The sequence below is a fragment of the Ranitomeya imitator genome, chromosome 3 (genome assembly GCF_032444005.1).
Source record: "Ranitomeya imitator isolate aRanImi1 chromosome 3, aRanImi1.pri, whole genome shotgun sequence".
NCBI classification, from domain to species: Eukaryota; Metazoa; Chordata; class Amphibia; order Anura; family Dendrobatidae; genus Ranitomeya; species Ranitomeya imitator.
This window is the reverse complement of record NC_091284.1, coordinates 505,542,462-505,558,794: the sequence shown is the minus strand read 5'-3', so window position 1 is coordinate 505,558,794 and position 16,333 is coordinate 505,542,462. Positions and strand designations below refer to the sequence as shown.

Sequence of the window (16,333 nt, the reverse complement as noted above, 5' to 3'; positions counted from 1 at the left end):
GATCTGTAAACAGAGAAAACTGAACAGAGCTCAAGATTAATGAGTTTCTTCAGAAGAGAGACATTTCTTTAGAAATAATAAAACTAAGTTTATTAATTGAGAAAATGTTCCAGAGAAGAGTAAAATATTCAGCCATTCCTATGGCATGAAGCAAAATGTAATATCCCATCATTCTTCTAAATCACAGCTTGTGCAGTATAAAGTTAATTGTCTACTATAATTATTGCTGCTACAGTATCCCTGTAATTAGTGCTGAAAGAGGAATTTGCTTTCATGCTGTAAATATATATATATATATATATATATATATATATATATATGTATATATATATTACTAGCTATTGAACCCGTTCTACGCCCGGGTGGCGAGCATTTATATTGGTATATGGGTTTCCATCCTGGTATGTGCTGCTCCATCCTGTGTCCCCATCCTGTCATGTGCTGCTCCATCCTGCGCCCCCATCCTGTCATGTGCTGCACCCATCTTGCGCCCCCATTCTGACATGTGCTGCTCCATCTTGCGCCCCCATTCTGTCATTTGCTGCTCCCATCCTGCGCCCCCATTCTGTCATGTGCTGCTCCCATCCTGCGCCTCCATTCTGTCATTTGCTGCTCCCATCCTGTGCCCCCATCCTGTCATGTGCTGCTCCCATCTTGTGCCCCCATCCTGTCATGTGCTGCTCCCATCCTGCGCCCCCGTTCTGTCATGTGCTGCTCCCATCCTGCGCCCCCGTTCTGTCATGTGCTGCTTCTATCCTGCACCCCCGATCTGTCATGTGCTGCTTCCATCCTGCACCCCCGTTCTGTCATGTGCTGCTGCCATCCTGCACCCTCGTTCTGTCATGTGCTGCCCTATTCTGTCATGTGCTGCTCCCATCCTGCGCCCTCGTTCTTTCATGTGCTGCTCCCATCCTGCGCCACCGTTCTTTAACCCCTTCCCGGCCCATGACGCCACGTAGGCGTCATGAAAGTCGGTGCCAATCCGACCCATGACGCCTATGTGGCGTCATGGAAAGATCGCGTCCCTGCAGATCGGGTGAAAGGGTTAACTCCGATTTCACCCGATCTGCAGGGACAGGGGGAGTGGTAGTTTAGCCCAGGGGGGGTGGCTTCACCCCCCCCATGGCTACGATCGCTCTGATTGGCTGTTGAAAGTGAAACTGCCAATCAGAGCGATTTGTAATATTTCACCTAAAAAACTGGTGAAATATTACAATCCAGCCATGGCCGATGCTGCAATATCATCGGCCATGGCTGGAAACACTTATGTGCCCCCACCCCACCCCACCGATCGCCCCCCCAGCCCCCCGATCTGTGGTCCGCTCCCCTCCGTCCTGTGCTCCGCTCCCCCGTCCTCCTGTCCGCTCCCCCGTGCTCCAATTACACCCCCCGTGCTCCAATCAAGCCCCCCCGCACTCCGATCACCCCGACCCGCACAGCGATCCCCCCGTGCTCCGATCCACCCCCCCGCACAGCGATCCACCCCCCCGTGCTCCAATCCACCCCCCCATGTTCCGATCCACCCCCCCATGCTCCGATCCACCCCCCCGTGCTCCGACGCCCCCCGTGCCCTGATCTCCCCCCCCCCCCCTTATACTTACCCAGCCTCCCGGGGTCAGTCCGTCTTCTCCCTGGGCGCCGCCATCTTGCAAAATGGCGGGCGCATGCGCAGTGTGCCCGCCGAATCTGCCGGCCGGCATATTCGTTCCAAAGTGAATTTTGATCACTGAGATATAACCTATCTCAGTGATCAAAATAAAAAAATAGTAAATGACCCCCCCCCCTTTGTCACCCCCATAGGTAGGGACAATAAAAAAATAAAGAATTTTTTTTTTCCACTAAGGTTGGGGTAAGAACTAGGGTTAGGGGTAGGGTTAGGGGTAGGGGTAGGGTTAGGGGTAGGATTAGGGGTAGGGGTAGGGGTAGGGTTCGGGATGTGCACACGCATTCTGGTCCTCTGCAGATTTTTCCGCAGAGGATTTGATAAATCCGCAGTGCTAAACCGCTGTGGATTTACCGCGGTTTTTCTGTGCATTTCACTGCGGTTTTACAACTGCGATTTTCTATTGGAGCAGTTGTAAAACCGCTGCGGAATCCGCAGAAAGAAGTGACATGCTGCAGAATGTAAACCGCTGCGTTTCCATGCAGTTTTTCTGCAGCATGTGTACAGCGGTTTTTGTTTCCCATAGGTTTACATTGAACTGTAAACTCATGGGAAACTGCTGCGGATCCGCAGCGTTTTCCGCAGCGTGTGCACATACCTTTAGAATTAGGCTATGTGCACACGATGCGGATTTGGCTGCGGATCCGCAGCAGAGTTCCATCAGGTTTACAGTACCATGTAAACATATGGAAAACCAAATCCGCTGTGCCCATGGTGCGGAAAATACCACGCGGAAACGCTGCGTTGTATTTTCCGCAGCATGTCAATTCTTTGTGCGGATTCCACAGCGTTTTACACCTGTTCCTCAATAGGAATCCGCAGGTGAAATCCGCACAAAAAACACTGGCAATCCGCGGTAAATCCGCAGGTAAAACGCAGTGCCTTTTACCCGCGGATTTTTCAAAAATGGTGCTGAAAAATCTCATTCGAATCCGCAACGTGGGCACATAGCCTTAGGGTTAGGGTTGGGTTGGAATTAGGGTTGTGGTTAGGGTTAGGGGTGTGTTGGGGTTAGGGTTGTGGTTAGGGGTGTGTTGGGGTTAGGGTTGTGATTAGGGTTACGGCTACAGTTGGGATAAGGGTTAGGGGTGTGTTGGAGTTAGAATTGAGGGGTTTCCACTGTTTAGGCACATCAGGGGGTCTCCAAACGCAACATGGTGCCACCATTGATTCCAGCCAATCTTGTATTCAAAAAGTCAAATGGTGCTCCCTCACTTCCGAGCCCCGACGTGTGCCCAAACAGTGGTTTACCCCCACATATGGGGTACCAGCGTACTCAGGACAAACTGCGCAACAATTACTGGGGTCCAATTTCTCCTGTTACCCTTGAGAAAATAAAAAATTGCTTGCTAAAACATCATTTTTGAGGAACGAAAAATGATTTTTTATTTTCACGGCTCTGCGTTGTAAACGTCTGTGAAGCACTTGGGGGTTCAAAGTGCTCACCACATATCTAGATTAGTTCCTTGGCGGGTCTAGTTTCCAAAATGGGGTCACTTGGGGGGGGGGTTCTACTGTTTAGGCACACCAGGGGCTCTGCAAACGCAACGTGACGCCCGCAGACCATTCCATCAAAGTCTGCATTTCAAAAGTCACTACTTCCCTTCTGAGCCCCGACGTGTGCCCAAACAGTGGTTTACCCCCACACATGGGGTATCAGCTTACTCAGGAGAAACTGGACAACAACTTTTGTGGTCCAATTTCTCCTGTAACCCTTGGGAAAATAAAAAATTCTGGGCTAAAAAATTATTTTTGAGGAAAGAAAACGTATTTATTATTTTCACGGCTTTGCGTTATAAACTTCTGTGAAGCACTTGGGGGTTGAAAGTGCTCATCACATATCTAGATAATTTCATTTCGGGGTCTAGTCTCCGAAATGGGGTCACTTGTGGGGGTTTCTACTGTTTAGTCACATCAGGGGCTCTGCAAACGCAACGTGACGCCCGCAGAGCATTCCATCAAAGTCTGCATTTCAAAACGTCACTACTTCACTTCCGAGCCCCAGCATGTGCCCAAACAGTGGTTTACCCCCACATATGGGGTATCAGCGTACTCAGGAGAAACTGGACAACAACTTTTGGGGTCAAATTTCTCCTGCTACCCTTGGGAAAATAAAAAATTGCGAGCTAAAAAATCATTTTTGAGAAAAGAAATTTTTTTTTTTCATGGCTCTGCGTTATAAACTTCTGTGAAGCACTTGAGGGTTCAAAGTGCTCACCACACATCTAGATTAGTTCCTTTGTGGGTCTAGTTTCCAAAATGTGGTCACTTGTGGGGGAGCTCCAATGCATAGGCACACAGGGGCTCTCCAAACACGACATCGTGTCCGTTAACAATTGGAGCTAATTTTCCATTCAAAAAATCAAAAGGCGCGGCGTACTCGGGAGAAATTGCTCAACAAATTTTAGGATCCATTTTATCCTATTGCCCATGTAAAAATGAAAAAATTGAGGCGAAAAGAAATTTTTTGTGAAAAAAAAAGTACTTTTTCATTTTTACGGATCAATTTGTGAAGCACCTGAGGGTTTAAAGTGCTCACTAGGCATCTAGATAAGTTCCTTGGGGGGTCCAGTTTCCAAAATGGGGTCACTTGTGGGGGAGCTCCAATGTTTAGGCACACAGGGGCTCTCCAAACGCGACATGGTGTCCGCTAACGATGGAGATAATTTTTCATTCAAAAAGTCAAATGGCGCTCCTTCCCTTTCGAGCCTTACCATGTGCCCAAACAGTGGTTTACCCCCACATGTGAGGTATCGGTGTACTCAGGAGAAATTACCCAACAAATTTTAGGATCCATTTTATCCTGTTGTCCATGTGAAAATGAAAAAATTGAGGCTAAAAGAATTTTTTTGTGAAAAAAAAGTACTTTTTCATTTTTACGGATCAATTTGTGAAGCACCTGGGGGTTTAAAGGGCTCACTAGGCATCTAGATAAGTTCCTTGGGGCGTCTAGTTTCCAAAATGGGGTCACTTGTGGGGGAGCTCCAATTTTTAGGCACACGGGGGCTCTCCAAACATGACATGGTGTCCGCTAAAGAGTGCAGCCAATTTTTCATTCAAAAAGTCAAATGGCGCTCCTTCCCTTCCAAGCCCTGCCGTGCGCCCAAACAGTGGTTTACCCCCACATATGAGGTATCAGCGTACTCAGGACAAATTGGACAACAACTTTCGTTGTTCAGTTTCTCCTTTTACCATTGGGAAAATAAAAAAATTGTTGCTGAAAAATCATTTTTGTGACTAAAAAGTTAAATGTTCATTTTTTCCTTCCATGTTGCTTCTGCTGCTGTGAAGCACCTGAAGGGTGCAGTTTTTAGAATGGTGTCACTTTTGGGTATTTTCAGCCATATAGACCCCTCAAACTGACTTCAAATGTGAGGTGGTCCCTAAAAAAATGGTTTTGTAAATTTCGTTGTAAAAATGAGAAATCGCTGGTCAAATTTTAACCCTTATAACTTCCTAGCAAAAAAAAATTTTGTTTCCAAAATTGTGCTGATGTAAAGTAGACGTGTGGGAAATGTTATTTATTAACTATTTTGTGTCACATAACTCTCTGGTTTAACAGAATAAAAATTCAAAATGTGAAAATTGCGAAATTTTCAAAATTTTCGCCAAATTTCCGTTTTTATCACAAATAAACACAGAATTTATTGACCTAAATTTACCACTAACATGAAGCCCAATATGTCATGAAAAAACAATCTCAGAACCGCTAAGATCCATTGAAGCGTTCCTGAGTTATTACCTCATAAAGGGACACTGGTCAGAATTGCAAAAAACAGGAAGGTCTTTAAGGTCAAAATAGGCTGGGTCATGAAGGGGTTAATTTGCTGCTCCCATCCATATGCCCCATACACTGCTCCATTGTATATGCCCCGTATCAGGTGGCGTAAGTAACAAATAGCTGTGGCATGAAGTGCCACAGCCTCATGCCACAGCAATTTGTTACTTGCGCCACCTGATTCCTTTCCGCCGCCATTTTCTTGGTCCTCCTGCTGGCGGAATCGGTGCCTGCGCAGTCCGCAGTTTCCGGCGCCATCTTCTTGAAGACACACTGCAGTCTTCAAGAAAATGGTGCCGGAAAGTGCGGACTGCGCAGGCGCCGATTCCGGCAGCAGGACCAAGAAAATGGCGGCGGAAAGGAATCAGGTGGCGTAAGTAACAAATTGCTGTGGTATGAAGTGCCACAGTTTCATGTCACAGCAATTTGTTACTTACGCCTTTCCTTTCTGCCCATTTTCTTCGTCCTCCTGCTGCCGGAATCGGCGCCTGCGCAGTCCACGCTTTCCGGCGCCATTTTCTTGAAGGCACACTGCAGTGTGCAGGCGCCGATTCCGGCAGCAGGACAAAGGAATCAGGTGGCGTAAGTAACAAATTGCTGTGGCATGAAGTGCCACAGCTTCATGCCACAGCAATTTGTTACTTACGCCATTCCTTTCCGCCCATTTTCTTCGTCCTCCTGCTGCCGGAATCAGCGCCTGCGCAGTCCTCGCTTTCTGGCGCCATTTTCTTGAAGACATACCTGCAGTGTGTCTTCAAGAAAATGGCGCCGGAAAGCGCGGACTGCGCAGGTGCCGATTCCGACAGCAGGAGGACGAAGAAAATGGGCGGAAAGGAATGGCGTAAGTAACAAATTGCTGTGGCATGAAGTGCCACAGCATAATCAGGGCGCAAATATGTGCACGGTGTCCCCTGCTCCCGACCCCCTGCTCCCGGCAGTCCGCGCCTTCCGGCGCCATTTTTTTTTTCTGACACTCTATAATGTAATGCTAGGAGCGTCGCGCTTGCGCAGTCTATAAAGGCTTTGGACAGAGTGACGCTCCCAGCGTTATATTATAGATAGTCATGGCCTAAAGTGTTGGCGTCATTGAAACTGCTTCAGAAAACGTGCAATTACACGTTTTGTTATACACATGTTTATTGCCTTTGTGTTTAGTAGAACGGCGAAAAAACACAGAGACAGAAAAAAAGGCAAATTGGATATAATTTCACACAAAACCACAAAGATAGGCCTGACAAAATTGTAATTAACTTATTATTTGGTTGCACTCCCTTTGGAATGAATAACTGCAATCAATTGCTTCCTATAACCATGAACAAGCTTCTTATACCTCTCAACTGGAATATTAGACCACTCTTCTTTTGCAAACTGTTCCAGGTCTCCCATATTTGAAGGGTGCCTTCTCCCAACAGCAATTTTAAGATCTCTCCACAGGTGTTGAATGGGATTTAGATCTGGACTCATTCCTGGTCACTTCAGAAGTCTCCAGCGCTTTGTTTCCATCCATTTCTGGGTGCTTCTTAAAGTATGTTTGGGGTCATTGTCCTGCTGGAAGACCCATGACCTCTGTCGCAAACCCAGCCTTCTGACACTGGGCACTACCTTTCGACCCAAAATTATTTGGTAATCTTCAGATTTCATGATGCGTTGCACACAGTGAAGGCACCCAGTGTCAGAGGCACCAGTACAACCGCAACACTTCTTTGAACCTGTAGGTACTGTGTTCTTTATAGGCCTGATTCCATTTTCGGTAAACAGTAGGATGATGTGCTTTGCCAAAAGGTCTCATCTGTCCACAAGATGCTTTCCCAGAAAGATTTTTGGCATACTCACTTACATTTTGGCAAACTGCTGTTTAGCTTTTTTATATCTCTGTATCAGCAATGGGGTCTTCCTGGGTCTCCTGCCACAGTGTTTCATTTTAATCAAATGTCAAGAGATAGTTTGCGCTGACATTGATGCACTCTGAGCCTGCAGGATAGCTTCAATTTCTTTGAAACTTGGGTGGAGCTGCTTATCCACTATCCAGACTATCCTGTGTTGCAACCTTTCATCATTTTTTCTCTGCCATCCTCATTCAGGGAAATTAGCTACAGTGCCATGGGTTGTAAACTTTTTGATTATGTTGCACATTGTGGATAAAACAACATCAAGATCTCTGGAAATGGACTTGTAATCTTGAGATTGTTGATATTTTTCAACAATTTTGTTTATCAAGTCTTCAGACAGTTCTTTTCTGCTATTTCTGCTCTCCATTTTTGGTCTGGCACACACAGACTCACAATACAGAGATTGAGTCAATTTCTCCCCTTTCTATCTGGTTTTAGGTGTGATTTTGATATTGGCCACATCTGCTACTTGGCACACGTGAGTTTGAATGAGCATCACATGCTTGAAACAAACTTTTTTGCCCACATTTCTGGAAAGGTGCCAACAATTTTGTCTGATAATTTTGGGGGTTTTGTGTGAAAGTATGCCCTATTTGCCTTTCTTTCTATGTTTTTTTTGTGTGGTTCCAATACACACAAAGCAAATAAACATATGTATAAGAAAATATATGTAATTGTTATAATTTTCTGGGATAAATACTTCATTTTCTGGAACAATTTCAAGGGGATCAACACTTCGACCATCCATGACTGTATATATATGAGTATTTTGACATGTGTTTAGGATCATTATCCATTTGTGAAAGCCATCATCTTTTCAACTTCAGCTTTTTAAAGATGGTGTTTTGTTTGTATCAAGAATTTGTTGAAATTTAATTGAATCCATTCTTCCCTCTACCCGTGAAATGTTACATGTGCCATTGGCTGCAAGACAACCCCAAAGCATGATTGATCTAGCCCCATGCTTAACCCTTTTCCCACCTTAGACGTATAGTTGTAGTGCATCACTTATCCTGCCTATTGACTGCAGCAGACCCCTGTGGTTGTCATTGCCGTATTGCTATGATTGCTATGAACGCTGCCCAGCCGTCGACGCTCATAGCAAATGGGCATTTTAGCTACATAGATCAGAATCCATGCTCTGTGTAGCAAAAGCAATCAGATAATTGCAGCTTCTAGTCTCCCATGGACTATTGAAGCAAGTAAAAAGTAAAAAAAAGTTTTTAAATTGCTAAACATTTCACAAGATATTTTTGTGCAACCCCTTTAATTAAACCTGAAAGTCTACTCTTCAGTTGTATCTCAGTTGTTTCATTTTAAAATAGTGACATGCATAGCCTGAAGATTCTGTTACTGTCCACACATTTCTGGACCTAACTGTATATGTATATATACATACACTGACTATCCATATTGTATATGTATACAGTGCCTACAAGTAGTATTCAACCCCCTGCAGATTTAGCAGGTTTACACATTTGGAATAAACTTGGCATTGTGACATTTGGACTGTAGATCAGCCTGGAAGTGTGAAATGCACTGCAGCAAAAAAGAATGTTATTTCTTTGCTTATTTTTTTTTTTAAATTGTGAAAAGTCTTTTCAGAGGGTCATTTATTATTCAACCCCTCAACCCACCAGAATTCTGTTTGGTTCCCCTAAAGTATTAAGAAGTAGTTCAGGCACAAAGAACAATGAGCTTCACATGTTTGGATTAATTATCTCTTTTTCCCGCCTTTTCTGACTATTTAAGACCCTCCCCAAACTTGTGAACAGCACTCATACATGGTCAACATGGGAAAGACAAAGGAGCATTCCAAGGCCATCAGAGACAAGATCGTGGAGGGTCACAAGGCTGGCAAGGGGTACAAAACCCTTTCCAAGGAGTTGGGCCTACCTGTCTCCACTGTTGGGAGCATCATCCGGAAGTGGAAGGCTTATGGAACTACTGTTAGCCTTCCACGGCCTGGACAGCCTTTGAAAGTTTCCTCCCGTGCCGAGGCCAGGCTTGTCCGAAGAGTCAAGGCTAACCCAAGAACAACAAGGAAGGAGTTCCGGGAAGATCTCATGGTAGTGGGGACATTGGTTTCAGTCAATACCATAAGTAACGTACTCCACCGCAATGGTCTCCGTTCCAGACGAGCCCGTAAGGTACCTTTACTTTCAAAGCGTCATGTCAAGGCTCGTCTACAGTTTGCTCATGATCACTTGGAGGACTCTGAGACTGACTGGTTCAAGGTTCTCTGGTCTGATGAGACCAAGATCGAGATCTTTGGTGCCAACCACACACGTGACGTTTGGAGACTGGATGGCACTGCATACGACCCCAAGAATACCATCCCTACAGTCAAGCATGGTGGTGGCAGCATCATGCTGTGGGGCTGTTTCTCAGCCAAGGGGCCTGGCCATCTGGTCCACATCCATGGGAAGATGGATAGCACGGCCTACCTGGAGATTTTGGCCAAGAACCTCCTCTCCTCCATCAAGGATCTTAAGATGGGTCGTCATTTCATCTTCCAACAAGACAACGACCCAAAGCACACAGCCAAGAAAACCAAGGCCTGGTTCAAGAGGCAAAAAATCAAGGTGTTGCAGTGGCCTAGTCAGTCTCCTGACCTTAACCCAATTGAAAACTTGTGGAAGGAGCTCAAGATTAAAGTCCACATGAGACACCCAAAGAACCTAGATAACTTGGAGAAGATCTGCATGGAGGAGTGGGCCAAGATAACTCCAGAGACTTGTGCCGGCCTGATCAGGTCTTATAAAAGACGATTATTAGCTGTAATTGCAAACAAAGGTTATTCCACAAAATATTAAACCTAGGGGTTGATTAATAATTGACCCACACTTTTATGTTTAAAATTTATAAAAATTTAACTGAGCAACAAAACTTTTTGGTTTGTAAGATTTATGCATCTGTTAATAAATCCTGCTCTTGTTTGACGTTTGAAGGCTCTAACTTATTTGCATCTTATTAAACCTGCTAAATCTGCAGGGGGTTGAATACTACTTGTAGGCACTGTATCAGAGATGAGCAAAAGATTCAAACTACCCTGGTCTGGTGTCCAATTTTTTTCTACCTTGCAGCCAGACGAGGGTAGTGTTCAATGAAGTGTTGCAGGAAAACATTAGTTAATCAGTAATGCTTAGATAATCTCTATGGTCACAACCAGTTTTTAGGCACATACGCATGTGTCACAAATATATGTATGCCAAATGGTAGGTTTGCCATATTGTTCAATGTATTTACCCAAAAAGTCAAGGCAGGTACAGGTCCATTACATAACTTAATTCACAGGTGCAAGATGAACCCGGTGACTTCTAATTGGGTCTCTCAGGCTTCCATTTGCAAGTGAGATCCTATCCTAAATATGGGCATACTTTTATAACAATGCCATATTTATTGTGCACAAATATTCTAAGCTTGAACATTCTTTGTTGAACATAGACATAAAAGTAGTTTTTTGTGATTGTGTTTTTTTAACTAAACATAATTTGACTGTTATGGGTCATTTTCCAGCTGTTGTGAGCTGCCAAGCAAGAAGTCGGACTGAAGAGAGAGTAGAAATATTGCTGACTGGTGTTGTTCCGGGTCAGACTGCTATGCCAGTGTCGGGTCAAGAAATAAAATCTATGGAAAGGACACCACTTGTACAAGAGGAAGTTCAACTTAGCAATGGTTAGTTCATAATGCTTACCATTATTTCCTAAAATACGGATCAAAATCTGAGGTCAAAATTGTACATTTTATATTACCAGGCTATAACTGCTTATGTCTCCGCAAACAGCAGGACTTCTACAAAACATTCAGGATACAATACTTATTCATTGAATATTACAACTGAAATCGATTTACAGCAGTCTTCTAAAAAGAACACATGAGAATATCACATCTCACAAAATGCATTTACTTTAAGTAGATTTATGAGGTTAGAAAAACAAGACTGGTTTCCTGCAGAACCAGTTTTGTCCATAGATTGTGGTCCCATAAACCTAAATAAGAATGACATTTAGAAATGAATGCTATAAGTAAATAGAAGATAATCCTTTCCCCAATATTTGTCTAGCTTCTGGATTTTCTGCGTGTTTCTGAAACAGCTTTATAGGAATCCTGCAGGTAACACAGAGATGAATCTCTTATTGATCTGTTTCATTTTCCGTTTGAGACTGAATGAGTGGGTAAAACTTATCAAAGAGGTTAGAGGTCAAAATATTTATCTGTAATATAATTGGCCCTGATGTCTCACAAAGGAACATATATTGTGCATATACAGTACAGTATGTGTTCTAATATTGTCTTCAAATTCAGCAATAACAAGCAGGATTAGATGGACTCTGCCGATTCTGGTAACCACAAAGTCTGTAATCAATACAAAATTATTTTTATATACTGTATATAGCTGTACAATTCGTTTCAGGGTTGGTCTAATCCCTTCTTCAGGTTCTTGAAATGAGTTATACAGTCATACAATATAGATGATTGTATATCAATCACAGATCTGGTGACTACCAGAATCATAACCACCCATCTGACCCTAACAATTATTGCTAGAAATCAACACTTTATTAGATTTTATGGCTTGGACCCACACATGAGACCGGTTGACAGGTTGAAGAGGAAGATGAGAGGAGTGAGAATTATTGATGAGCGAGCATACTCGGTAATGCTTGGTAGTCGCCCGAGCATCGCTGTACTCGCGATACTGGGCAAGCACCACGCATTTCTGGGTTTGATCAGTGGGAGCTCGGGTCCACGCCCTGCATGTTTGGCACTCTTTAGAGAGCCAATCAACATGCAGGGATTATCTGCCACACACTGTAATGCCGTAGCCATCTTGGTTATGGAATTACAGTGATTGGCTGGCCGCACAGGTCGCATTCATTCATCTCCTGATTCAGACAGTGTAGGGAGAGGTGCTGCCGAGATAGGGTCAGATTTGGGGGTTTATCACTTCATGTGAGTATATAGATTGCAGTGCTAGGTAGGCAGGGAAGTGTATATGGCTCTATACATATCATTGCAAGGCATGCAGGCACTGTATGTGGGTATATAGATATAATGGCATACATCAAGAGGGTCCATTCCATTACTGTCTGCTGCTGCCTATTACATATATACCTAGCCGCAGGTATCATTGGCTGGGAAGAATTTTATTTTGCTTCTTAATCCTGATTATTTTGCTCCAAAGCAATCCAGAGCTCTCTTTTTTATTTGCTTGTTGACACTGCAGACTACAGCCAGATCCTTTTCATAGTACAGGTTGATAACCCAGCTATTTTAAACAGGTTTGCCCGTCCCAGCCATCATATCTGAGTGCACAGAAAATTCTGGCATTTTTTGTGGTACTGTAGTATTTTTGCAGTGTCTTATCCAATTTTTTTACCACCATTTTGCTGACCCAAAAATATTTAGCTGCCAGGCAAATATTTAGCTACAGTTCAGATATCTAACACTGTGTTTTGTCCACCACACGGATTGCATATCATTGCGCTCACAATTATACCATTTCAGGCCTCCATAGAAATTTTTTTGTTGTGTCATAGCCTACTTAATGACACAATTTTGGTGGCAAAGAAAAAAAATACATGCCACATATTGAACATTGTGGTTTCTTCGTCAAACGCCTCTTCTATTTGTGGGCTAAAAATTGTGGCATTTGAGGGCTCCATTCAACTGTTTTTGCTCTGTCTTACCCTAATTATATACAGTATTTTTCTGTAAAAAAAAAAATAAAAAGTACAGGCCACATATTGAACATTGTGGTTTCTCTGTCAGACGCCTGATCTATCTGTGGGCTACAAATTTGGGCATTTCAGGCCTCTGTTCCACTGTATTTGCTGTCTGTTACCCTAGTTCTATACAGTATTTTTCTGTAAAAAAAAACAAAAATATATGCCACATATTATAGATTGTTGTATCTCTATCAGACGCCTAATCTATCTGTGGGCTACAAATTTGGGCATTTCAGGCCTCCATTCCACTGTATTTGCTGTCTGTTACCTTAGGTCTATACAGTATTTGGGGGTAAAAAATACAAAATACAGGCCACATATTGAACATTGTGGTATCTGTCAGACGTGTAATCTATCTGTGGGCTACAAATTTTTGCATTTCAGACCTACATTCCACTGTATTTGCTGTCTGTTACCCTAATTCTAAACAGTATTTTTCTGTAAAAAAGAAAAAAAAATACAGGCCACATATTGAACATTGTGGTATCTCTGTCAGACGCCTGATCTATCTGTGGGCTACAAATTTGGGCATTTCAGGCCTACATTCACCTTTTTTGGCGGTGTGTTACCCTAGTTCTATACAGTATTTTTCTGTTAAAATAAATACAGGTCACATATTGATCATTTTGGTATCTCTGTCAAATGCCTCCTTTATATGTGAGCTAAAAATTGTGGCATTTGAGGGCTCCTTTGAACTGTTTTTGCTGTCTCTTAACCTAGTGATTAACAACAGTTTGGTAAAAAAAAATAATTGTTACCTACAGTCCAGATATTTTAAACTGTCATTTTTACACACACTGATCACATATAAGTTTGCTCCAAATTCAGCCATTCGTAGTGAATGTGGAAAATATTGTAGTAGTTCATTTAAAATGGGCAAGGCGTGTGGTAAGTGATGGGGAAGTGGACGTGATGGTGCTTGCAGAGGCCAAGGCCGTGGGCAAGCTGAAATTGGGCTATAACAAACACTCACATCATCTCGCTCGACCTTCCTGTCCTAATTACTAGGGGACCGCAGCACACCACTATTGAACACAGAGCAGTGTCAAAAGTTTGTTGGTTGGATAGTGGATAATGCTTCCAGTCACTTTGCCACCACCACCACCATGTCTTCCACACGGTCAAGTCTGAGTAGCCGTGAGTCTGGACCGCATAATACTCACCCTGATCTTCCTTCCTCCCACCATGCCGAGTGCCCGGAGACAACTGATAACACACTTAGAAATTCCAAAGAGTTATTCACTTTTCCATTTATAGGATTGGGACTCTCAGCCGGTCAACTTGAAGTGGGGCAAGATGAGATCGCATGTAGTGATGCCCAAATATTTGAGCAGCCACGGTCACATGAAGGCGACAGTGGGAAAGTGTCACAAGAGGTGGACGATGATGAGACACAATTGCCAGAAAGTCAGGAGGAGGACCAGGGTGTGGATGTGGAAGACGAGGTGGTGAATAATATAGTAACTGACCCAACCTGGCAGGAGGACATGCGATGCGAGGACAGAAGCACACATGGGTAAGGAGGTGTAGCACCCCAACAGGCAGGAAGAAGTAGTGTGGTGGCCGCAGACAGAAGGCGGGCGATCGTTGCCCGTAACACCAACATGATGGAAGTTGCCAGTCCAACTGTTAGGTCTTTCTGAGTCTGGTTGTTTTTTAAAAACTCTGTTGATAACCTTAAACAGGCCATTTGCACCACTTGCCATGTCCACATCAGCAGGGGTAGCAAAACTACCAGTCTGACCACCACCAGCATGATCAGGCACATGGCAGCAAAGCACCCGACTTTGTGGGCTGAACCCCAGGCTCCAGGAGCAGTGTCTGCGGGTGACACCACTGCTTCTTCCACTGTTGTGCCTGCAAGCCAACCCCCATCCATGGTGCATGAGAAGATGCCTCCTGCTCTGAACCTGTCATTGCCCACAGTCAACTTGCACCATTATCAAGCATGTCCACGCCATTGTCCCAGCGCAGCCTTCAGTTGTCCATACCCCAGTCATTGGAACGCAAGTGGAAATACGCAGCCAATGCCCCACAGGCCACAGTACTAAATTCACACATTTGTCTCTTGGTGTGCCATCCCAGAATTACACAAGCACGTGTCCCACAACATTACCTGTGCCCTCAACAATGCTGTTACTGGGAAAGTCCACGGACACATGAATAAGTGCTTCTGGGCAGAGACGGTCCATCTCACTGATGGCACACTTGGTTAACATAGTGGATGCTGGGACCCTTTTGCCGAGGATTGTGGACCCTACGTCAATCTTGGTTGCCCCCACAGTCTACAGCTCCTGCATCTCCTCCTCTTCAGCCTCCTCCTCTGAAATGAGCACATCAGTTACAAGCTGGAAGTACTGCACTACTGCCTCAGCAAAGCAGCAAGAGGCTGTGCTGAAGCTAATCTACTTAGGTGACAAACCGCACAATGCTGAAGAGTTGTGGACAGCTCTGAAAGAGCAGTCAGATTTGTGGCTGACACCGCTACACCTACAGCCAGGCATGGTTGTGTGTGACAATGATCGGAACCTGGTGGTGGCTCTGAGGCGAAGTGAGCTCACACACCTACCATGTTTGGCCCATGTGCTTAACCTCGTCATTCAACGGTTTCTCAAAAGCTACCCAGAGCTGCTGGATCTGCTTGTTAAAGTAAGCAGCCTGTGTGTCCATTTTAGAAAGTCAGCTACAGCTTCAGCCGCCCTTGACGTACTTCAGCAGCGTTTGCAGCTCCCGGCTCACCATTTGGTGTGTGATGTCCCTATGCGTAGGAACTCTACACTGCATATTTTGGAAAGGATTTGTGAGCAGAAGAGGGCAGTTGTTGACTACCAGCATCAACAAGGATGTCGTTTTTCAGTTCAGATTCCACACATAAGACCTCAGGAGTGGATATGGATGTCAAACATATGTACCATCCTACAAAACTTTGAGGACTCCACCAAGATGACGAGCAGTGATAAAGCCTTAATTAGCATCACCATCCCACTTCTCTGCATTCTGAAAAGCTCTCTGCTCACAATAACCATTACAGGCGGAGCACGAGGACATGGAGCTAGGAAACATACAGGGTGATTACACACAGCCCAGCCTCATGTCGTTTCAATGTGGATTGGTAGACAATGAGGAAGAGGAGGAGTAGGAAGGACTGCTTTCATGCACTATAGATGGTACTACAAGCACAACTGTCATACCATCTGTTCAGCGTGGATGGCCTGAGGACATGGAAGGAGGAGCAAGGGGAGGAGGACAGCATGGTCAGTCATCCTGTTGG

General features: G+C 44.3%; 1 protein-coding gene across 1 annotated transcript in view; it reads left to right on the top strand.

Annotated features, from left to right (window-relative positions):
• Nucleotides 1-16,333, top strand: part of CFAP47 (cilia and flagella associated protein 47) — an 874,184-nt gene that overhangs the window by 800,323 nt on the left and 57,528 nt on the right. The window contains exon 61 of the mRNA XM_069757658.1: nucleotides 10,850-11,008. Within this exon, the coding sequence (XP_069613759.1) occupies nucleotides 10,850-11,008 (159 nt within the window). The remainder of the gene's footprint in view (nucleotides 1-10,849; nucleotides 11,009-16,333) is intronic.